The sequence below is a fragment of the Crocodylus siamensis genome, chromosome 2 (assembly GCF_052110815.1).
Source record: "Crocodylus siamensis isolate JL-2025a chromosome 2, ASM5211081v1, whole genome shotgun sequence".
In the NCBI taxonomy this organism is placed as follows: domain Eukaryota; kingdom Metazoa; phylum Chordata; order Crocodylia; family Crocodylidae; genus Crocodylus; species Crocodylus siamensis.
Window position 1 is genome coordinate 273,305,515 of NC_143396.1, and position 23,963 is coordinate 273,329,477.

Below are 23,963 nucleotides of genomic sequence, written 5' to 3' on the forward strand. Positions count from 1 at the left end.
TTCTGGTGCCCCTCTGACCCTGTCTCACCCTCAGGTTTTTCTACTGTTCATTCATGATTTGATTATGAGATGGAATCACTTAATCTTAGTGGGAAGAAGTTAATATACATTTGATAATTTGGACATGTTTGATCTGCTTTTCTTACTTCTAGCATAAGAATTAAATTTGTAATTTATGTAATATCTTTTGTTGGAATATGCTGTACACTCTTTGATATTTTGTATATCCTCTCTACAAATTTAAAAGAAATAACCAGACTGCTTAAACAGAAAAGAATGCAGCATTTCAAAAAAATGTTTTAAAATATTGGCACAATATAAGCAGCACCCAACTGCGCCATGTCATGTTATGTTCAGTTTGTTTTGTCTGATGGAACATGAAATCTTGTAGCAAAACATAACCAGTCACTGCTGTTCAGATCATCCACCACTGGAAAAAGTTATATGGCCTTTACCAACTATTGCATGAGAATCATTCAGTAAATTATGTTTAAAACGTTGCATTGAAAGATTGAAGCTAATTTTATTATGGGTTTTTATTCTGATTTTCTGTCTCATACTTGTATAACTGTAAAAGAGCTGTTTATTAATTTAAAGCTCTACAGCTGATTGATGCACACTAATGCACTTTAGATTTAATAATCACATTTTCCTTAATTAAATTGTATTTGTTCAGGCAGAGCATATAATTAATCAAGTCCTTTTTAATCCTCCTCATGCCAGATTATGCTAGAGTATGGTTGGAAAGGTAAAATCTAAAGTATAAATCTCTCCTCTAAACCATTCATTTAAAAAAATCCCACAATTATGTTGTGACTTTCTTTAGAATAAATTTACAAATCATACAATGTGCTAGCTTGAGCTTTGATTTTTGCAAACAGCTCTACTGAACATTTGGGATATGCTCACTTTCAGAGAAAAGGGAACATATTTTTCACTTGAGTATGACTTGCAATGAGTAGGAAATTTAGGGAATGTAGCCTTGTTGCAAATACATGTAAGAAAGCAGTATGTTAGGAGACTGTTATTATACAGTGGCTTCTGAAATCAATATAGTAGATGAACTAAAAATAACAAAGCAAGGTATTTTAGAGACAAAATTCAACCAGTATGTGTGGACAATAAGGGGTATTATTTTTCAAGAATATTATACATACCTCATTTCCTCTGCTTGATATTATTCTGTCTGACTATATGAAGTTAAATCAAAGGCAGGAGTTAGGGAGAATAAAAGGGAAGGAAAACAATGACAGAGATAAGGCACTTCTAGAGAGAACAATGGAAGAGCAGTTTACTGCCAAATACCAACCTGCCTCTCTCCATCTGAGGTTATTATCCAAAGGCCAGAGCCTAGGATCAAGGGACTGGAAATGTAAATTGTGTAAAACCCTAAATAGAGAAAAAAGGGATAGCAGCTGCTCAGAGGGCAGAGGGGGAAGGAGCTGAGGGGAGCAGAGAGGAACTGCAGGATAGCAGGCCAAAGACAGGGGGAGAGGAACTTGATGGATTTTACCAAAGAAGGGATAAAGTTGGGGGAGACAAAAATGCCTCCAGCCTTTTGTCTTTAACTCAGTTTGCTATACAGCTCTTGGAATAAACACTACAGGGACTGTAACTGAGCAGTGGGAACATTCAGGTGTTGCATTTTCCTCCTCTTTTCATTAATGAAAGAGGAACTGGATGGACTGAATTTGTTACCGGCAGGGTTCAAAATACAGTGGGGCTTGGGAGGGCTGAGCCCTCCCCCATAAGACCCGCTACAAGAGATGACAGCCCCAGCCCACCCCACAGCTTTCTCAGCAGCTCAGGTGGCAGTAGCAGTGGCTCCTTCCGGCTTCTGGCTGCCACCGCCACAGACCCCCCTCCCCGCCGCAAGAGCCAGAGTGTAATCTGAACTCTGGTTACAGGTGCGCTTTCCATATCTCTAGAATAGACGTGTGGAAACCACCAGTGGTTGCTATCTGTAATAAATGAAGTAATGCCTCAAGTCAGAATTTCTGACTCAGCCTAATTGTCCCCGTCCAAGTCGAATGGTAGAACGAATCCCTTTTAATGAAAGCATGGGCTGTTGATTAAGAATGACCTTGGACACAATCCATACCATACAGTATTATTAAAAATAACATGGTGGGACATAATGATTTGTCTGAGGCTTTTGGCTTTGTATTACTTGAAGAATCACTTGTTCTTCACATCAGAGTCAATCCTATACTGGAAAAGGTTGTCTAAAGATTTGTGTCCTTGATGACACAGCATCACAGGCTCAAAAGTTAATTTCATGGAGGTAAAAAAAAAAGAAACCTCCATGTCTACTAAATAACATATTATAGAAAAGAAAGGCTGTTACATATGTGTCATTAAGATGCTTATTAAACAATAAGCTTGTTTTATGGGGTACATATTAGGTTATTTTAAATCTTTTCATTGCAAGGAAGTTGTAATGTCAGGGTTCATTTACATTACAGAACTGTTGCTGCATATCGGAGTTTTAGTGGCGTCCACTAACGAAGGTGCAGTTTATGCTGTCAGAAAGGGGGGAGGGGTGTTCTTTCACTTTAGTTACATCATCTCTTGAGATGGCATTAGCTAAACTGGCATTAGCCCAGCCAGCAGATTTGGGATTTTGCTAACATAACTATGTCAGCTAGGGGGCATGATCTTTTAACAGTTAGATGGTGGGAGCTTTCCCAAAGAAACTTGATAGCATACAGCAGACCTTAGCCATCAGTATCCTTCCTCTGGCTGGATGCCAGCTCCTATAGAAATCAATGGAAGTTTTACCATTCAGTACTAAACTCTAATCTCCAAATCAATTTACAGAGGACTGTTGGGGCCTGTTCTCATTTAAACTAAGACCACTTTAGATTCCTTTCTGTGCTAGAGGGCCTTCAAATGGCAGCAAAGTCACATGCACCTACAGCAAGGCTCTGCCAGAGAGGTCTTGGAGGTACATCTCAGGTCTCTGTAGTACCATGTGCTCAGGGTTGTTGCTGAAGGCACAACTGAGCTCTAAGACAGGTCATGCATAAAAGTGATCTGAAATGAAATAAAATGATCCCAGGGAAGATCCTGGAAAAATTCATCAAGGAGTCTATATGCCATAGGCTTGCAGAAGGTAGGATTCTGAATGACAGCCAGCGTGGCGTTGTCACGTGCAGGTCTTGTCTTACCAGCCTCATCTCCTTTTATGGTCAGGTAACTCACCATCTGAATAAGAGAGAGGAGGTTGACATTGTATACTTGACTTCCAAAAACCTTTTGATCTGGTATCCCATGATGTTCTCATGAGAAAATAAGAAGATCGTGGGCTTAACTGTGAGACAGTCAGGTGGGCTGGAAGCTGGCTATGAGGTAGGACCCAGAGATTTCTACTGAACGGATCCATGTCGTCTTGGCAAGAAGTGGCCAGTGGTATCCTTTAGGGGTCTGTGCTTGGTTCAAGTGCTTTTTAAGATCTTCATCAATGATTTGGATGTGGGGGTGAAGACCTAACTGGCCAAGTTCCCAGACAATACCAAGTTATGGGGAAGTGTAATCTCACTTGAAGACAGGCTGCGGATGCAGGTGGACCTATACAGGCTGGCAATTTGGGTGGATCGGAACCAAATGAGGTTTAACATTGCTAAATGTAAAGTGCTTCACCTGGGGATGAATACCTACAGGCTTGGCAATGCCATCTGACTAGCACTATGAATGAAAGAAACCTGGGGGTAGTAACTGACCACAGTATGAACATGAGCCAGCAGTGCAATGCTGTAGCCAGCAGGGCAAATAATACTCTGGCGTGCATCAATTGATGCATCTCCAGCAAAACCAAGGAAATGTTTCTTCCACTCTACTTAACATTGGTGAGACTGCAGATGGAGTACTGCATCCAGTTCTGGGTGCCCCACTTCATGAAGGATGTGGAAAAGCTTGATAGAGTTCAGAGATGGGCCACCTGCATGATCAGAGACTTGCATGGCAAGTCATATGAGATAAGGCTGAGGGACCTGGGACTCTTCAACCTGAAGAAGAGAAGGCTGAGAGGGGACTTGGTAGCAGCTTACCGCTACATCAGGGGCATATATCAAGGTCTTGGTGAACAACTGTTCACCAGGCCAGCCTTGGGGAAAACCAGGAGCACAAACTCCTGGAAGACTGTTTCAAGCCCAACATTAGGAGAAACTTTTTCATAGCAAGGGTGTCCAGACTGTGGAATAAGCTCTCTCCAGAGCTGGTGCAATCACCTACCCTGGAAATCTTCAAGAGGCAGTCACCTTGCTGGGGTCACTTGACCCCAGTTATCTTTCCTGCCTGGTGCAGCGGGGCTGGACCTGATGATCTTCCGAGGTCCCTTCCAGTCCCTTACAATCTATGAATCTACGAAAACAGCAGTGGAAAAGCATGTCCAAAACAGGAAACTAATAATTTCACTCATAGAAAGGTTCCCCCCACTCAGTTCTTTTCCCTTTATTTCCAGTCCTAGATTTGGTTTGTAGCTTTCTGGTAAAAGTTCTTTTTCTGTGTATGACTGTTCAGTCCCATTGTCACAGAACTACTTCTCTACACAAATAGCTGCTTCCAGCTTTGGTTGTTACCTGTTTATAATTGGATGTAATCCATTAATTGCCTACCTCTGCCTTTAGCAGGCAGGCCTGCGTCAATGAAAACAACATCTTGTGGTTTTATCCGACATCCCTTCTTCATCTTCCTGATATTGTGCTGGAAGAAATGTAGCTCAATTATTGGGTTATTAGTATGATCCTCTCCTTGAGGTCAGCTCCCTGCTCCAAACTGTCCCTGACTGCAAAACAAAAGATGTTGAAATTTGCTTGCATCTCCCTGTATATTGGTGCTTTCATGTATTTCCACTGAGCAGTATAGATTCTGAAGACAGCAATGTTAAATAAATAATGGACTAAATGGATTTTAGCTGAGAAGAGATAGTGCTGATTCAGGGTAATCCCCCCAAGTCAATTTAATGGTGCCTTCAGAAACAGTCTTACAATGAGAGTAGTTTCAGAGAAGAAATATCATACTTCCTTGCCTACCTCTTCCACCAAAATTAGACCTCCAAAATTGGAGTGCATGTTTTCGGAGGGAAAGCTGATTTTCTACCCAGAATAGAAGCATGGTAATGCTGTATGATAGCTGCTGCTATTTTCCCTTATCCTCCTGCCAGCAGCTACGTGGAAGGAGGGATGGAGTTCAACAGGAGCATATCCGGGGTGTGGGTGCAGTGATATAGTTATACCTCACTTTGATTCTTTCTCCATTCAAAGTTTAAAATCAACTGCCCAGCAGCTGCAGTGGTATTTCTATTCAGGTAGTGCTGAGGAAGTCATTTGACTTAATGATTAATTATAAGCTACTTCATTCCTGCTAATTGCTTTTCACTCAACAAGTGTTAATATCCCTCTCTCCTTTTTAATGGTGTTGATGTTCCACAAATCAACCGATCCTTTCTTTGTCAATATTGTCTATCAGCTACTCCTGGTCTGTCTTTTTCACAGCCCTGCAGATTGTTTTCAGTTCTTTTCAAAATACCAGAGCTGCCCGTGTAGTCCAATCTTCAGCAGCAGCTACAGTTCCAGCTTTTGGTACTGTGCCTCTGTCTACAGAAGTGTAGACTCCTAAGAGCCCACAAGGCTCTATTCTATCACCCGTCTCCCATTCAGTATGTCATATATGTGGGCACATGGGATTGTAAGATACCAGGGCTTCTAACATCAGCTGTAGTTCCAATATAGCCATCACTTTAAATGTTAGCAGCAGCTCCCCCATGAATGCGACAGCATGTGAAGCATGCATCTAAAGATAAAGCTAGACAAGACAAAAGTGATCCTGGCAGCTATAGGAAACATCTTCATATCACCCTCAAGAAAGGTGTGTTTGTTTGCCTTCTATTACCATCAAAATGCCTGTAGGTCCTCATATTCACAAATAGTGACAAGGACTCTATAAGGCATTGTGTGTAGGCTCTACATCTCTGGGGTAGCAGAGTAGCTGCTTGCATGAACAAGCCGGTGCAAGCTGATTTTGGAGACTCGGGGCAGCTGATAAGGATAATTAGTTGGCCCATGGGAATTAAAAAGCTCTCAGAGAGCACAACAGGAGACTGAGAGAACCACTCCAGAGTACTTTCCTTCCAGGATTTGCAGACGGAGCAATGGAAGAAGCAACTGGAGGGCTGTGAGGCTGAAGATAGCAGCCCAAGCCAGGAGACTCTCCCAAGGTCTGAGGGAAACTAAAACTGTGAGTGTGGGTATGAAATGGGCTGAAAGCAAAGAGGTTCGGGCTAGCAGTGGTACTCTAGTCAGTCTGGGAAAGAAGGCAGGGGGTGAGAACCCTTCTGGTTTGTGCCTTTTGTTTTACGATTTGCTTATGTGATTCCTGCTGGGAGGGAGTTTCCCTCAGGGAAATAAGGACAATAAACAGAGGCCAAAGATTGCTTGAGTGAAGTGAATCCCCATCTCACTACAGCACGGGCGGGCATTTATTTTGGGTGGAGGGCTGCTTACTGAGTTTTGGCAAGCCATCAAGGGCCACATGCCAGGCAGCCAGGGGTAGATAAATATTAATTTTCTAAATTTTTTAGGGGCCCCACAGGCCGGATAGAATGGCCTGGCAGGCCACATCCAGCCTGCAGGCCGCATTTGGCCCACCTCTGCATTATAGGGCCATATCCAGTATTTTCAAGGAGACTAAGGGTGTTAGGTACCTAACTTCCCTAGCAGTTCAGCTTCCATGTACTCCTTTCAAAAGCACAGGTAAAAAACCTTCTCCAACATGTTAGTGAGGAGATGAGTCCTGGATACTGACAGATGCAGAGCTGGCCATCAGGGGACAGGATAAAACAGAGGTTTGAGAGGAACCTGGAGAAGCATCTAATCCAACCTGTGCTGCTCCTAACTCCTCCCAGACAAATGCATATCTAGGCTCTTCCTGGAAACCTTCCATGAAGAAGATTCCTCATCTTCCTCCAGTATGTTTTCTAGAAAACTCAATAGATCAGAACCTAAGTTTGTTTTAAACATCCCAAGCTACTAGAACATTACCAGCAAACTGGAACCATCTGGTCATTTCTTCCTGGAAGCAGAGAGCCCAAAACACAGACAAGCTCTTGTTAAGTACAAAAAGAGGGATCATAAACTGGTTATAAAAGCCAAGTAATACAGCAGCATGCTAGAAAGCAAAAAGCTGTGTACTCAATGTTACCAAAAAGCAGACTTAAAGTGAGAAGTCTAAAACCCCCTAAATATTAGATTTTTCAGTTGCTGTTTTTATAAATTACTTGTTTTGATAGCACTTGCAGTAATTTCCTCCCCAAAATAGCATTTTAGGAAGTTGTTTTAGCACCATGAAATACAAAACTTCTCTGGGCTCTGCCTTGACTAACCAGCCCCTGTGAATGTCTCTAAAAATTCACAGCTGTCTTGAATGAATGTGAAAAAATGAGCCTGCCAGGTTGAGCTGACTCTAAACTTTTCTTGTCTTTGGGATGCAAATCCCTTTAAGTATATGTAGGTCATCTCTATTTCACTTTCATGGGGTATGCAGCGGGAGGGGAAAAAAAAGTAAGTGCTTCTTAGTAAAGTAAAGAAAATGGGAAAAAAAAGTGCTTTAAATCACTCCAGTGGCTCAAAGTCATCTTCAAAGTTGTCATCTTTTATGCAGAAACAAAAAAAATCATGCTGGGTTTCTACACTCCTTAGGTATAAGTCAGGAATAGCCTGACTTTTATATTTTTGACTTTCACTTTTTATTTAAATAATGCTAATAGCTCATTCGTAGCTGTCATAGGAAAATTAGGCATATACTAGAGACTGGCTTAATTTTAGATCCACATGCCTTGGTTCACCCACTTGGATACTACTGGGCACAAACTTAGGTTTCTGATCTGATTCCTCTTCCTTTACATAATGCTTGGGCTCATTTGCCCTGATTTCCAACAAGCTGTCTTCCTTTCTAGTGATGTTCCTATAATAGGGTCTCATATCCTCGACCTGTGTAGGGCCTTGCTAGAGTCTAAAGGCTAGGCACCATTCTGCCCACGAGGTACCAAAGTGTGATATTATTCCACTCTGCTCAAGTCCCTGAAAATCTATGAAGATATCTATTTTTGTCAAGTGCTGTTATCTTAGCTTTAAAATTAAAATGCAATGAGGAGGAGGGAGAGAACCACCCACTTTCTAGCACTAAGAGGTTTTCAGGGGCTGCGCTGAGGTGGAATGGGATCACACATAGGAACATAAGTGGATGCAAACTGCCCAACAGATGGAGCAGGATCTGGCCTCTTGGTTTCTATTTATGCATCTTGAGGATTCCTCAGCTGGAGATATCAGAAGTATTAGACTGACGTATCAGACAGAAGTTCATCCAACACTGAAGAGCTGTATGAACCAGCTGCTACAGCCCTCCAAATCTTGCATAGTTTGCTGTGTTCCTTAGCTTGCACACAAAATAGGAAGTAAAACGATAACCAGTGGAGCACTCGAGTCCTTTAACACGTTTAGAGCCTGACAGTCATTTACACTTATTCTTCTTTATAGTAGGTATAAATATAGATCCTTTGTACTTTACAGCCCTTAGAAGAAACAAGAATCTGGTTCTTCTGCTATATAATTCATTTTGAAGGACCATAAAAAATATTTAGACTGTATACCAAGGAATGACTTCATTTACCAGTGAAACAGAGTTACAACCAGGTATGCAACACAAGCATTTTTTAAGAGTACACAGCAATCATATGGGGAAGATGTGAAGGAAAATGTTGTCAGGAGGCAAAATTAGTGGGGGGACTCCATTGTATGTGGACTCCACTTGCCCTTGTTAGGCCTGTAGTGTGCCCCCTACATGTTGATTCAGTAGCTTATAAAATATAGTGTAAGAAGTGCAGTATTTTAATTTATTACATCACTGGGAAGCATTTATTGAGATCTATTGTAGCTTGGATGTCATTAATGCTATGAGGGTAGGGGAATGTATCTGAGGAGAAGGATCCAGACCAGATCTAGGGGAATGGGATTAAATTGAATGGCATCATCATCACCACACTTGTGGAACAACAATAGCAAGAACATAACATCATACAATGTCATGAAGTTGAAAATTTGATAATATGGCCACAAAAAACAGTGGTGCCTGTTTAAAACAGCTCACAGGTTTGATTGAATGTTGGATGTAGTCCTGAGGGAGATGGATTGGTTGGCTACGTGCACATGAGGTGGTCAAGGGTGCACAATAAACTTCCAAAATGATATTAGTATATCCCCTACTTCCCCAGTTCATGTCCTGACTCTGCAATTTAACACATGGCTATTTACTTTCACAAGCCACATAATCTGTACGTACCTATACATGTGTGTATAATATATATTATGCATGTACACACATTTTACATCTTAGGCCTCTACTGCATTAAGTATTGACACTGGAGAGCTAGGAACAGATCTACAACCTTGGAGAGTTCCAGTATACGCCACCATTGCTTCCATCCCTTAAATGCCCTGAAGAATTAGACTTTATGACTGACTTTCTAGTTACAGAAGTGTATTTTATATTATTTTTCAAAACAATGACTTCCTCTGAACTCTGTGTAGCTGGACTCAGAAGGCCACACTTTCAAAGATATTAAGGTGCCTAATGATGCAGATTGGGATTTCGGGGACTGTTAGGTATGCACTGGTGCCTATCTGCATCTGTAGGTGCACGAAACTTTTGAAAATCCTGCTAAGCAAGTTTTACAGACAGTGATACCAGTAGAAATTCTCAAAACTCTAGAACATGTGTAAAAAAGCTTTCCTTTACATAATGTGGCATATGCAGAGTAGCATGGGATGATACTAAGGGTCTTTTTAGCATTAATTTGGGGTCATCTGTACAATTTTCTTGTGAACTGTAAGGTGACATCAAACTAACATCTTACTCAGCAAATTCAGACTAATTTCAGTGGAAACTAGTGAATATTGACCAAAATTGGAGCTATAAGAGACAGCCTTTTAAATTTGATAGAATCAGTAACAGAATTCCCCAGTTTGTCATGTTCCTTGCCTTTCCCTTAATGAACAGAATCCAGAATTATGAAGCTTTAATTATTTACAAGGATTATTTTATTTTGCTTCTTTGCAAGTTGATGCCAATGGGAGCATGAAAATCTTCTTCAGTTCCAGATGTTGACTGTGCTAAGAATAGAAACCTATGTGATTAGCTGAAGCAGAATTTGTAGTGCTATGTTCTGTTAGCCTCCTGTATAATAAGAATTTACTTTCCCATTGCTTCCTCTGACCAAACTTCTTTTGCATTTTACCTTTTAATAAAGACCATGCATTTCAACTGCAAGTCACACTTTGTCTGTTTGTTGAGCAGTCTTGAGACACTGAATTTCTAGTTGCACAGCATTTTGCTAGGGTCACAAGGTTGTTCTCAAAAAGACTTTTTAATATTTAATAGATTAGCATTTCCAAGCAAACACAGGCATGGAGAAAAAAATAGGAAGAAAAACCCAGCCCAGCTTCTACCTTACCCTATTCTCCTTCGAACCTTGAACTTTGCAGTATGCCCAGAAAATCAATTGACTGGGTCTAGCTGAAGCAAATATAGCTCTCTCTCTATACCTCTAGTATGACTATAACTCCTCTCTATTCATGTTTTCCATTTTAGTGTTGTTTGCTTTTGTTTTCTGTATCCCAGTCTCAGTGTGCCAGAAGACAAAGCAACTTTGGAATTAAGTATTTTATAAAGCTTGGTTGATCCCCTTCACTTCCTCTGAATCCATCTTTGTTAACTCTCACATTGATGTGGGAGGGTGGGGGGAGGAAGAGTGATGAGGTACTTCGCTGAACCACGTCCTCCTCCATTCACTGCTAAAACCTGTACTTAGGTTTTAAAGGAAACCCTCTAATACAGGTCTGAAAAGTCACTGTATTTATTCCAGAGTACATGATAAACCATAGATAGCAATGGTTCTCCAGAAATACTTGGAGTTTCCTTTTGCTGTTTGGTTACCAACTGGAAATGTCACTTTTGTGTGAGTCCAGTCTATACCTGATTTATGTTAACATGGCTTACTGAGATCAGGCTAACCCTTTCTTAGATTGTGCTAGCCCAGGCTCTATCTAAGTCAGTGCACCTACTCAAGTGCACTAACTTAGATCAGGCATGCTATTTTTCTAGTTGATTTATGCTCTCTGCATGCCTGCACGATTGGTCATTTAGATTGACTTAACCCTAGTTAGGGCAATCTAACTGCAATACCTATATGTATCCTTCTTTAGTTTGTATTTTGATAGTACCTACAAAGTGCTGGACGCTGTCCTTAATCAAGAAGAATAAAAAATCCATGTGAAAGTTTACAAGTTGAAAAGTTCAACATACGATGGGTGTGTGTGAGGGGGAGGGGGAGGATGAAGTCAAACCCTATAATTTTTATATAAGTTGGCTACTTACTAATGCACTGATATCTTATTAACTAAGACCTGTAGCCTTTATTTATTTAAACAAACACCTGAGATATGAACAGTCCAAGGCCATTTGAAATGTGGACTAGGAAATCTTTAAACTTAAAATTGTGATTTTTTTATTTTTTTATTTTTTTAAGACTGAGGGCAGGAAGGAGATTTGGGGATGGATGATTAAAAAGTCAACATGAGTATGTAAAAAGCTAGGAGGGATGGAGATCTGAAGGCTTTTTGAGATTTAGGTAGGGCACAAAGAATTGCCCTCAGTGTAATGTCTGTTTTTGTTCTGTGCACATCCTTAAATGTCACACCCAAATTTCTCTTTATAGTTCTACTTAAAAGTGAACACTGAATTAAAACCACATTCAAATGAACATTAGCATTCAAATGAGCATTCATGACATTATCATTTATTTTCTATCGATCTAAACAGATTGTATCTGAATTTACATGCAGCTTATCCATAATGTTCCTAAACCCATAGGCACATCACTGATAAAACAATTTCCCTTTAGTTACTAATTGGCCCATGGCAGTAGCACTGACACTGACAATGAATTCATAGACAATTGCAGATCTGAAATTAATATATGGAGATTGATAGTTATGACAGTATATGTAAAGCAAGACTCTCCAAGCTCAATTAAGTCACTTAATAAAAGCTGAGTGAATGTACCTAAGAGGCATGAGAGAATCTTTGGCTTGGTATTTTGGATTACCTCATTTAAATTTGTTACTTAATTAAAGCATAACTTCATTTTCATATATTATAAATATTTATTAGCTGAATTAACCAGAACTCTTTCAAAGCCAAGATTAGTAAACCAGATCATCAGCTGATATAATTCAACATCTCCATTACAGTTCATAAAGCAGCTTGAGACTTGGCCTGTTTTATTTATAGTCATCTTCCTTTGCTTAGCATACTTCTGAACTTTATTAGTCCAGCTACGTACTCATGTATTTTACAGCTTAAGAACCGTAAAAATATACTTAACATATCAGAGAAGAAAGTTAATTTAGCAATACTTACCATCCTGTAAAGTTTATCTTCCAGATCCTGATTAATTCGTTGTAAGGCTAGGTAATTGTTTTGTATCCTAAAATAAAAAGGGCATCATGTAATTTAAAGTATTTTTTTGCATATTTGCTTTACTTGTACTTTTGCACACTGTTTCCACTAATATAAATCTATTTACATATCACTCTTGCTGCTAATCAGCAGCTAAGAGCCTTGAAAATATAATTACCCTCAGCTTCCTGAGCAACCTACTCTGTCATAGTTGATTACTATATTTAGAGACAATTTGGCCAGAAGGATAGAATGAATTGGGACTAGTGTTGCATTTCTTGCATAGGTGTGTTTGCGGCACCAGGATAGAGCCTGTACTACATGGGCCATGCCCAGAAGTTTTAGTTACTGCTGGGATTGAGGCATGACTTGCAAGTCCTCAGTTACACTGATTCATTTACCAAGCCCTCCTCTTAAGGGGCGATGCAACAGAAACTAATGGGACTGTCAGGCTGCAGCAACAGTCCATAAAGGCTTTTTAGCATATGGCCTAGGAGAGCGAATGCTTTCTCCTACTAAATCCAAGAAATCCCTGTGCTAGCCTGCTAATCCCATTTCCTTGGCCAGGGAACAAGATTTTAACCTCCAAAAGGCTTTAAATCTTTAAAACATTAAGTGGCAGAGGAACAGAGGAAACAGCAGCTTCCTATTTATTCTGATATATGCAAGAAGGTTTCAGTGTCAGCATCTCCAGGCAGCTCTGCTGGTAACCTTAATGATAGATTAGAGAAGCTGACCAAAGTCTGTTCTGTTGGAAAAAATCCGTCATTGTATATCAATCTCTGTGCGTCCCAAATCTCTGCACTTATAAGTCTCATGTGAACCGGCTCTTAGAATATTTTCCATAGCCTATTTCATTTCGTTGTCATATGGAATAGAGCCTTCACTAGTGTACTCGACTATAATGACATTTAATTGGCAGCAGAACTGGGCCTAGGAGGAGGAGTCTGCAACCACCTTTCATTTTTCCCAAGAATTCAGGGAAGTTAGGACCAAGGGATTTGGTTTGACTTGGGGAGATGAGTAGAAGTGTTTAGATCAGGACTAAGATCTGGACTTGTGCTACCCCAGCTCAATCCAGAGCTGAGGAATTGGTCCCACCTCTAACTTACAGTGCATTAGCAGTGCAGTTCTGAGCTGGTTTTGGTGCACCGTGAAAATGTCAAGCATGGCAAAAATCTCTACTCGGTGAGAACCCGGTGGACAGTAACTTTTGGACTGTGCTGTCCCTATGTGTACAGAGCTCCCTCTGGGGTTTCAGTGGGGAGACAGGAGGATCTAGCTTTGTTTTTTACAGCTGTTATGCAGATTTGGGAGGAAAACTTTCCCCCCCAGTGAAGCTGTTGTGGTGGGGAGGGGAAGGTGAACATCCCTATGAGTAAAATTCTCCCCTGGGAAATGCTAGCCCAAGGCAGTTGCATTTCTCCAACCCTATTCTGAGCGCCTAAAGAAGACTTAAGTGCTACATACAGCTATTGCAGGCCCATTGCACAGAAGTGGATTTCTTCCTTCATGAGCACTCTATGGGAATAATATTTGTTGGCTGGATAACAAAATGGGTTAGAAAGCTGGTGTAACAAGCCCATGCTCTAGACAAGGGGTCAGCCCACAAATTGTGAGCTGAGTGGATTTGATCTTAGAATATCCTATGACAAGTATCCGGTGAAGTAAAGGCTTGCTCAGCACTAACAGATCTCTGCAGTCTCTGTTCCTATTAGATGCAGCAATTCACAGTAAGCCTCTGTATAGCTGTTTGCTTGCATGTCATTAATCAGACTTGGGACTTTGATGCCTATCCAGCCAGGGATGACAATATGACAGAGAAAAAGCTGAGGCTATTTTACATATAACTCACTTCCCCCAGAATAAGCCACATGAGAGGAGACAATGTGCAGGGGAAACTTTAAGAGTCAGCCGGTTTACAACTGTAAAAAAAGTTGCAGGTATGGAACATGTGCCAAGACATCATTTATATATTCAATTTTTCCAGGACAGCTTTCCTTCTAAAATGCTGTAGGCCTGCTTCGATGATGTTTCCACATTTAACTTTGAGTGTAGGATTGATTCCCATTGCCACAGTGTTCCTGACCTACAGTGCCCCCTTACTGTAGACTCAGTGAGAATCATAGGATTAGAAACGACTTCAGGTATCATAATCATCATACAGATGCAAAATCCACCATTCCTGTACTATCCCTGTCCAATGCCTATCCTGACTCTTACTGAAAACCTCCACTGAAGGTTCTCCAAGAAATGTGCCACTGACCACAACTTCCTGCTTCTCTTGGTCTCACTCCTCTTATTTCCATCCAGTTTTGCTCTGACCATGAATGGTTAGTGGAAAGTAGCATGCAAGCCCTACTTTTTCAAAGCACTCCTTTAAAAAAAAACCCAGCCCCTCACTTCTAAAAGCACTCTGCGAGATCCAGGCTTGAAGAAAACAGCCACGATATATTGATAGATCGGTATAGATATATGTGTTCATGTATCTCTTTTATTTCGATTACCTTTGCATGCAGTTCTCAATAGAAGCATTTTTATGAAGTGTTGCTTTGATTTTGATATATAAAATATATCATAAAAATGCTTCTATTGAGAACTACATGCAAAGGTAATCCAAATAAAAGAGATACATAAACACATGCCCAGACTCCAAACTGGACAAATAAAAGACCCACAGGAGCAATGTGCATGTTAAGAGGGGAAAGGGACCCAGAAATATGTGGAAGAAAACAAGCCAGATATGACAGAAAAAAATGTGTCCTAAATATTAAATTCGCATCTTTTAGCAATAAATGAATGAGAATGTAGGGAAAATGACTGACCCTAAATTGAAATGACTAACTGGACAAAAAGCAGCAGTCCAACTTATGGAAGAAATACCCACCCAGATGGTCTGAACTTTGCAGTCTGAAGCACACTTAAATTGCAAAATCTGCCACCTTCATAAGTTAAATGAAGCCTAAGCAGTGAAATTGCTTCTTGTACTTTTAGAATGTATTCATTTTTCAGGTGAGCTGATCATTTATTATGGTTTTGGTGCTGGATTTGTGGTGTTGTATACTATTTGCTTTCCTCTGTGGTTTTTCAGTATGCATTGCACACTTGCATGAGCAGTGCTTTTTCAGTGAGGGTGCTGGGGTCTCTTGAGATCCTTTGAAGGGAGCTACGGGGTGCCACAGTATTAGCACTGCTAGGTGCAAACATGATTCACAAGACAAACCTGGAGATTTCAAATAGGAGTCCATAGTGTTACAAGCATTCTGCCCTGTTGTGATCTTTCTGAGTTCTTTGCAACGGAAGAATTGCTCTATTTTTCTGTAGGGAAGAAATGAATGGAAACGAAGAGCTGGGTTTTTTTCTGAGGGAGGCCTCAGGTCTAATAAGGGGTCTTTCAAAAAAGATTGAGAACCACTGGCATAGGGGATTACTTCTCTGCTTAAAGTTAAGGATATCTTGAAGTATTTTGCTGGATCAGGGACTAATATAAAGAATTCTGATGGGCATTAGCATTAAATATCTGTAACTTTCTACCAGAAAGAAACCCTTCACTTTGGTTCAGGAGGTCCATATAAACCCTCTGTATTTCAAACCCACTTCATGCCATGACATAAGGCTTACAAAGAACATAGGCCTTGTGAAGGCCTCCTGGGGAATTTCTCTTCAGATGCAGTTCTGCTTTGGAGAATGAGCATAAAAAATGGCATCTTCTTACTGAACACACGCCTTCTTGGTCTGTTCAAAAGGTATATCTATTCTCCTACAAAAACATGATACTTTATCTCTTACTAGTTCTTAGAACCAGCACAGCTATGAGGTTCCTGTTCATGAAACCTGTTTAGTACATACCAACATCCAGCCGTCTCCAGCTGTTATTGAGGGCATAATTTGAAGATGGCACAGTGACACAAGTGCACTGGAGGGCCTAATATGACCAGTGGAATATGATCTTGCAAAAGATGGAATGATATTAAAGTGATTCTCAATTTGGAGCCTTGTCTAGGCTTTCAGTTCTGTTTTAATCACATTCTTCTAGCTGTTTGAATGACTAGAGTTAATAGGGAACGTCTTAAAGTTAATAGGATGCAAGTCATACAGCATACAGGGTTGTTTCAGCAGCTTTTTAAAGCAGAACACGCTTTTGTCTCAGTTAGCTCCTTTTGATGCTGACAAAAGTTTTCCTATTGACTTCTATGGAGTCAGTGTAGGTCAGTGCTATGCATTTTGAAATTGTCCCCTCCAGGAGTTTACAAACTGGTGAGGAGGGAAACCAAGTCACCTGAATGTGTACTCCCTGATTGGGAGAGTGACATTTAAAAAAACAAACCAAGCAATCCAGCAAACCAGTTGAGTTTGGTATTATTGTATATTGAAGTAAACATGGGGAAGCTTTCAGTAAAGCTTAGAAACCTATCTATGACCATACCTACCTTTGAGAAAGAAAACTTTGCATGCAACAGCAGTGTGAGTTTTATCAGCTGAAACATTCATTAGTATACAAGTGGCATCACGCTACTCTCGGTTAATCTATTAGAGATTTTTCTGGTTACCTTTCTCTCCCAGTAGAAGCAAACAAAGCAGAAGACAATTTATTAGTATTATTTTATTGCTCTGTTTTCTATGTGCTGATTTTCAGATGACTTTTTTTTTATATGTTGCTGACACTTCTCTGAATGACACTTTGTTTTAAAACGTTGGTATCTTTTTCCAGCTTGGGGATTTTTAGGTCTTTATCTTGTGTTTCTTGTTACGTCTTGCTAGTTTCAATAGAAACAAATTTTTAAGCTCATTTTGCAGTGTATTTTGGACTTCACATGTGATAGATCTTCAGAACAGAAATTGCCTGCCTGCAACATAATTTTTTTAAAATAAATTTTCTTTATAATGTGAAGCAGTTGCTGCATAGAATATTTGAATGCCACTTGTATTCCTTTCATTTCAATGCTTTCCACAGATAATATTGTTTGCTGTAAATTAAATGTTTAATGTGCTTGGTTGGTTTTTTGTTGGTTTTTTTTTTTTTTTTTTTTTGCAAGATATTGAACACCTGCAGCATCCACTGGACCTGATCTGAGGGCCACTGAAGTGATTGGGAGTCTTTTGACTTCAATAGGCCAATTAGAACACAAGGCAGTCAAGGGGAAAGAGACTTAACAGTGGGGGTCCAAGGCGAAGAGCTAGACCAGGAATTCTTAAGTCAGCTCACGGAGGTAGTTACGTCAAAGGACGTGGTCATCATGGGTGGCCTGAACTTTCCAGACATCTGCTGGGAAGAGCAGTCAGCCAGGTCTGACCGCTCACGTAGGTTCCTAGCACAAATGCAGGACCTCCATCTAACCCAGGAGGTGCACAGCCCCACCAGGGGAGATGCCTTGTTAGACCCGGTACTGGCCACGGGTGATGACCTGGTGAGGGGGCTGCGGGTGCTCGACCACCTGGGCGACAGTGATCATCGGCTGCTGGAATTCACCATCCAGCGCAAGGTGGCAAAGGCCTGCAGCAAGGCAGCACTCCTAGATTTCAGGAAGGTGGACTTCAATGAGCTAAGGAGAACAGTTGGGGAAGCACTGAGGTCCTGGAGGGGAGGGGAGCCAGGTGTCCAAGGAGAGTGGTTGCTCCTTTAGGAGATGATCCTCCTAGTCCAAAGGGCAGTAATCCCAACATGAATCAAAGGGAGCAGGAGGGCACAAAAGCATGGCTCACCAAAAGCATCCAGGAATGTCTTCTAGCTAAAAGGGAGGCGCACACCCAATGGAAGGGAGGGGCCATCACCAGGGAGGACTATACTGTGGTGGCTCGGGGATGCAGGGGAACAGTCAGGAAGGCCAAGCCGGAGATGGGACTGGGACTAGCTTCCCGGATCAAGGACAACAAGAAGTCCTTTTTTAAATACGTAGGGGGCAAAAAGAAGGTACTGGGTAACGTGGGGCAGGACATGCTAGGAAATTTGGTCATCACACCAGACAACAAGGCTAACCTATTTAACAACTTCCTTGCCTCCATTTTCCTGAGCAGGGACCAGATCAGCCCCTTGCTCCGTTCTTGGAGCCTCAGGCCCCAGGAGAGGCACACCTAGGCCAACGGTCAGAGAGGATCTAGTCAGGGAACTTCTGGAGGGACTGGATGTATTTAAATCAGATGGTCTGGACGATCTCCACAACAGAGTGGTGAGGGAATTGGCTGAGGTCCTTGCGGGATCCCGGCATGGCTTTACGAGCACTCGTGGTGCTCTGGTGTAGTGCCAGAGGACTGGAAGAGGGCCAATGTGGTTCCCAACTTCAAAAAAGGGAGGAAGGAGGACCTGGGGCCTAGTTTTGCAGGTGTCTCTCTACTTCTCCCCCCACCCCCACCCAGCCAATTGGCAGAGGGGCCTTGTCGCTTACTCCTGATTGGTAGGGAGGGAGAACCCATGGTTTTAAATATGGTGCTGGTTTTGTGTCCTGGCAGGTCAGCAGTAAGCAGTAGGTCCACTGGGGCCCCTCAGCCAATCAGCAATGGGGGGAGAGGGAGGTATGCAGGGGAACCTACAAGATTAAAGGAGCTGCTGCAGTGAATTTGGTAGGTCCCTACTTGTAGGTCTGCATGCCTGATGTTGCAATCTTTACCCTGCCAAAATCTCCATTGATCTAAATGTGGTAAGAGGTACTTGGTAAATAAACAGAGAGGGTGGGAGGAGTTATTTAGAGTGGGTGCAAGATTTACCACACACTTTCTAAAAGACATGGCTAGAGCTGATTTTCTGGCAGATAGGCCTTAGGGTACAGTCATGGCAATGGTGCTGGTATTAAATGATACCAACATAAGCTATATGATGCATGGTTCTGTGGCAAGCAAGTAGAACAAAAGCATTGCAACTTTAGCCCTGTCTCATCAGAGTTAAAGTTACAAGGATTTGCTGGCATCAGGAATATTGAGACATAACAATTACAAATGTAACACCGGATGTCTGCTCCCCGGTGGCAATACCTTCTTAAAAACGTTAAATGTTATGTCTGTGTGTGGCCTGAGAGAACACTGCAAATAATTTTGCCCTTCCTCAGTTTAAGCACTCAAATTATACTTTGTTAGAAAGATCTGTGGAGTAGAAGAAAATTACACTGAGACTGGTGAAGGGCATGGTGAACAACTGTTCATCAGGGCACCCTTGTGGGGGAGGGAGGGGGAACCAGGAGTAATGGCCACAAACTCCTGGAAGACCATTTCAGGCTCAACATTAGGAAAAGCTTTTTCACAGTTGGTGTCCAGGCTCCCTCCAGAGGTGGTGCAATCATCTACCCTGGAAATCTTCAAGAGGAGACTGGACTATCACCTTGCTGGGGTCACCTGACCCCAGTTGTCTTTCCTTCCTGGTGTAGGGAGCTGGCCCCAATGATCTTCTGAGGTCCCTTCCAGCCCCTTACAATCTATGGTGCTACTCTCAGCTGCTTTGATATAACTGAAGTGACAAGAAAAATATGCTATAAGGAGCAAGACACTTATAAAGAGAGTACTCTACATAGAAACCTGTAGGTAGCAAAATTTCTTAAAGTGCTATTTATCAGCCTTTTTGGGGTCTCATTCAGGGAAACACCTCTATTTAGGAAAGCCCATAAGTGCACTCTTCATCTTTAAACAGGTGGTAATATGCTTTCCTGATTTTTATGGGTCTTAAAGTTCTGCGCAAGGGCAGATCCAGATAGGAAGCCAAGGCATGGTCATACCTCCTGTTGGCTGTGCTGCACTTGATGACTTTTGAACCACTCCAAAGCCCAGGGGGTGAGAGCTGCAACCTCTGTTCATCCCCTTCTTCCCCTGCTGCTGAGTTCAGTGGGGAGGGGGAGAAAGGGGAAAGCTGAACAGCATCAGATTTCACCTCTAGGCTCTGGAGACTGGTGAAAGCAGGGGCTCTGGCCAGACCCTTCCCCAATCAGCTGGTGAGCTCAGAGCTCATTGCTCCTGTGGAGCTCCAGTAGGACCCTGTGCTGACTAGTGAGCTCAGAGCAGATGCATGCACAGCTAAGGTTGGGGGCTGCATTCCCCTTGCTCCATTCTTGGAGCCTCTACTGGTTCCATCCATTTAACTATGTCAAACAAAATGTTCTGGTTGCCACGGTTTTTCTGTTTGTTCTTTCATTTCAGTTGGTAGAGCAACTGGCTATGGATTTCTAGAACATGGATTTAATCTCAGGTGAGGGTGACAGGTTTCCACTCACTATTTTTACTTCTAATATGGCCCTGAGGTCCATCCAGCCTCCTAACCAATGAGAACCAGGAGCTACCTTGGGGTAAATGTTTGCTAGAACATGCTCCTGACCACAACACTTCCTTCTCATGCTAAAGTTAAAGAAACAGGGGAGCCCTGCTTCCACTGCCCCATGGTACCTCAGTGGCTTTTAAAGAGGGCATCTTTACCTTTACCTTTTGTTTAATTGAGAGAGCCAAAAACATTTCCTCTTGTTTTGAGGATATCCATTTTTTTTTTAATTTTTAGATTTTCTTTATTTGTTCCGCTCTTGAACTGAAGAAATAAATTATTCTTCCAGTTCAAGCAATGTCATCATTAAAAATGCAAATGAATGCCTGAAGAAGGGTGTTTGTGTCCAAAAGCCTGTAAAGAACATTTTTTTCCCAACTATTTAGTTGGTCTAATGAAAGTTATCACATTTAACCAAAGAACCTTGTCTATCTATGTCCTTAGACCAACATGGTTACAACCAACAAACCTGGACTGATAAATGAATCTTTCTATTTAGAGTTTCACAATGAATAGAAAATTTTTTGAAACATTTATATGTTTAAGGCTAGATCACACTCTTCTTTAAGTCACTGCTGTTGTCTTCAGTAAGGACAAAATTGTTATTTATATTGATTGTATCTTAAATTTAGCATAGTTCTGTACCTTCTTTTCAGCACAGCTTGTATTAAAATAGAATGTTTTAAGGATCACATCATGCTTTTTTGGCACTAAATGGAACGTGTTCTGTCACCCTATGATATTAACTTTCAGAGCTTTTCATATACGAGGTATTTTTCTTGGAATTTAAAGACAGGGCCAAATTCTGTTGTCTTGCAACAGCATAAAAGCAAAATAATTAAATTTAATGTAGCTACACTTGACTTGCAAAATAAAGTTTGGATATATGCATTATATACACTTATATGGGTAATATGATAGGTAGATATCTATCTTGTATATATTTTACATACATGAGATCTATCTCATGTATGTAAAATGTATGCATGTATATCTATACCCATGCTATTAAGTATATGTGTATGTGTATAGATTGGGGACGGCAAAATACATCCTGCAAGCTGGATTTGACTTGCCAAGGGATTTTATCCAGCCTGTGGTGGGTCCTTGGCCCTACCGGGCCAAGACTTGGGCAGGCAGAAGCCCAGGCCATGGCATGTGTCTGGTCCCACTGCCACTGGGTGTGCAGCAGGGCTGGGGTGGTGTGATGGCTGGACCCACTTTCTGGCAGCCCCCACAGTGTGGGGTCCTTACAGCTGCCACTTCTAGTCTCTGCCAATCCAACTCAACCTGGCCTTACTGCTTGGGCACCCTGGCCTTTCTGCCCTGCACCTGCTGCCAGGAGTGCTGGATGGAGCAGGCAGTCAGGGTCTTGATGGGAACTGGACCATGACCTGTGTGAGCATCACGTGTTTGGCTTGGCAGATGGGATAGGGCCCTTGGTGGGTGGGAAGCGGCATCCGGAGGCAGGATGGATGGCCAGAGCCAGGATTGCAGGGCGGTGACAGCACAAGCCTGGGGACTGGGGCAGAGCCCCAGTCCGCTGCCTTCATGTCCTTGTGATGGGTACTGGATCCATAGCCAGGGGCATGCAGGGAATAGATTGTGGCTCTGTCCCAGGCCCCACTCCCATGCTGTCACTACTCTGGGATCCCGATCCCAGCCCCAACCCTTCCCTCCTGTCCTACGGCCAGATGCTGCTCCCCATCCACCCATAGGCCCATTCCAGCTGTTCAGCCAAGCATGCCCTGCCCTTGCAGGTCTTGGGCAGATAGACCCCAGGATTGCTCTACAATGACAGCATGGGGCTGGGCCCAGGGAAGAACCATGATCCACTTCCCACATGCCCCTGCTCACAGAACGAACTCCTGTTGCAGGGACATGTGGGTACTGGATCATGGGTCTGCCTCAGGTGCTAGCCCATGCTGTCACTGCCTCATGACCACTGGCCCTGCCTACCCATCCTGCTCCCAGATGCTGCTCCTTGCCCACCTGTGGCCCCATTCTATCTTCCTGGCCAAGTGTAGGGCAAAGCCACTTCGGGAGCTTTGGTGAGCTGTTGCAGGCTAGGGAGGAACTGACTGGCTCATGATAGCCCAGCAACATTCCCTAAATGGCTCTCCAGCTCAAATAATTGCCCATGCCTGGTATAGATACATGTGTGTTTGTATGGATATGTGTGTGGATATGTATACAAATGTGCAGTGGCATAACTTGTGGGAGGGGTACTAGAGGCAACTGCCTCGGGGCTGACTTGGGGAATGGGGGTAAAAAAAAGCGGCTGCTGCCAGCAGCTGTGCATTCACAATCATGAACTAGAAGTTGCCAGTTCTGCTTTGCCTTATCTGTACACTGCTATAAATATTTGCATGTGTGTATGTATAGACGTATTCATGCTATACACTATGTGCTGCACCTATGTGTGTGTTATATATGTATGCAATACAAACAGACTATTTATCTCTTTAATGTAATAGATATATGCACTTATGCTTGCAACTTTTACTATGAATATTGATATATTATGACTTACGTGTATATACATGTGCATACTGTGTTCTTAAGCGTGGTAGTTCATTTATTCTTGACTCAACACATTCATAAAAAAGTTAATTACTCACCTTCTCAGTTTTTCAGTTACTTTTTCAAGTTCTTCCTGAGCACGTCTCAGTTCTATTTCAAGATACTGGCGCGTAGAATCAAATTCTGTTTCAAGCATTTCCAGTTTGTGGGTAGTATAGGATAGGCGCTTCCGTAATTCCCCCTTCTGTTCTTGCAAAGTACTAGAAGAACAAACACCACAGCTGTAGCATTTAGCAAGTCTGGAAGGGTCTTTCTTGACCATTTTCACCCTCTTGATTTCAACATTTTACCATTGCATAACATGGAAGATAGTAAGATAGAGAATGGGACTTAATCATTTATATGTTTATTTCTATTACAGTATATTTTGAAACAATTATGTTGCCAGTACCTCCATCCATCTTTTCTAGGCCAGCTACCACTAGCATCTGAATGCCATCCCAGGACATTTTGCGGAAGCATTCTCATTAAAAATTGAATACATTTTAGGATATGCCATGAAGCATAATTTGGTTTTATATCCTATTGCTCATTCTGGAGTTATGTAAAATGCTTCACATAAATATGTATAATGCAGTGACTGTGTAGGCAACTGGACCAAAGCAATAGCTCATCAAGATTATTTTGCATTACA

At 41.9% G+C, this 23,963-nt stretch overlaps 1 protein-coding gene across 10 annotated transcripts in view; it reads right to left on the reverse strand.

The window, feature by feature from the left end:
- Nucleotides 1–23,963, reverse strand: part of BEGAIN (brain enriched guanylate kinase associated) — a 266,431-nt gene that overhangs the window by 93,192 nt on the left and 149,276 nt on the right. For all 10 annotated transcript variants that reach the window (XM_090034025.1, XM_090034027.1, XM_090034031.1 and 7 more), the window contains 2 exons: nucleotides 23,368–23,529; nucleotides 12,475–12,541 (listed from right to left, as the gene is read on the reverse strand). In XM_090034025.1, coding sequence (XP_089890151.1) covers nucleotides 12,475–12,541; nucleotides 23,368–23,529 — 229 coding nt within the window. The remainder of the gene's footprint in view (nucleotides 1–12,474; nucleotides 12,542–23,367; nucleotides 23,530–23,963) is intronic.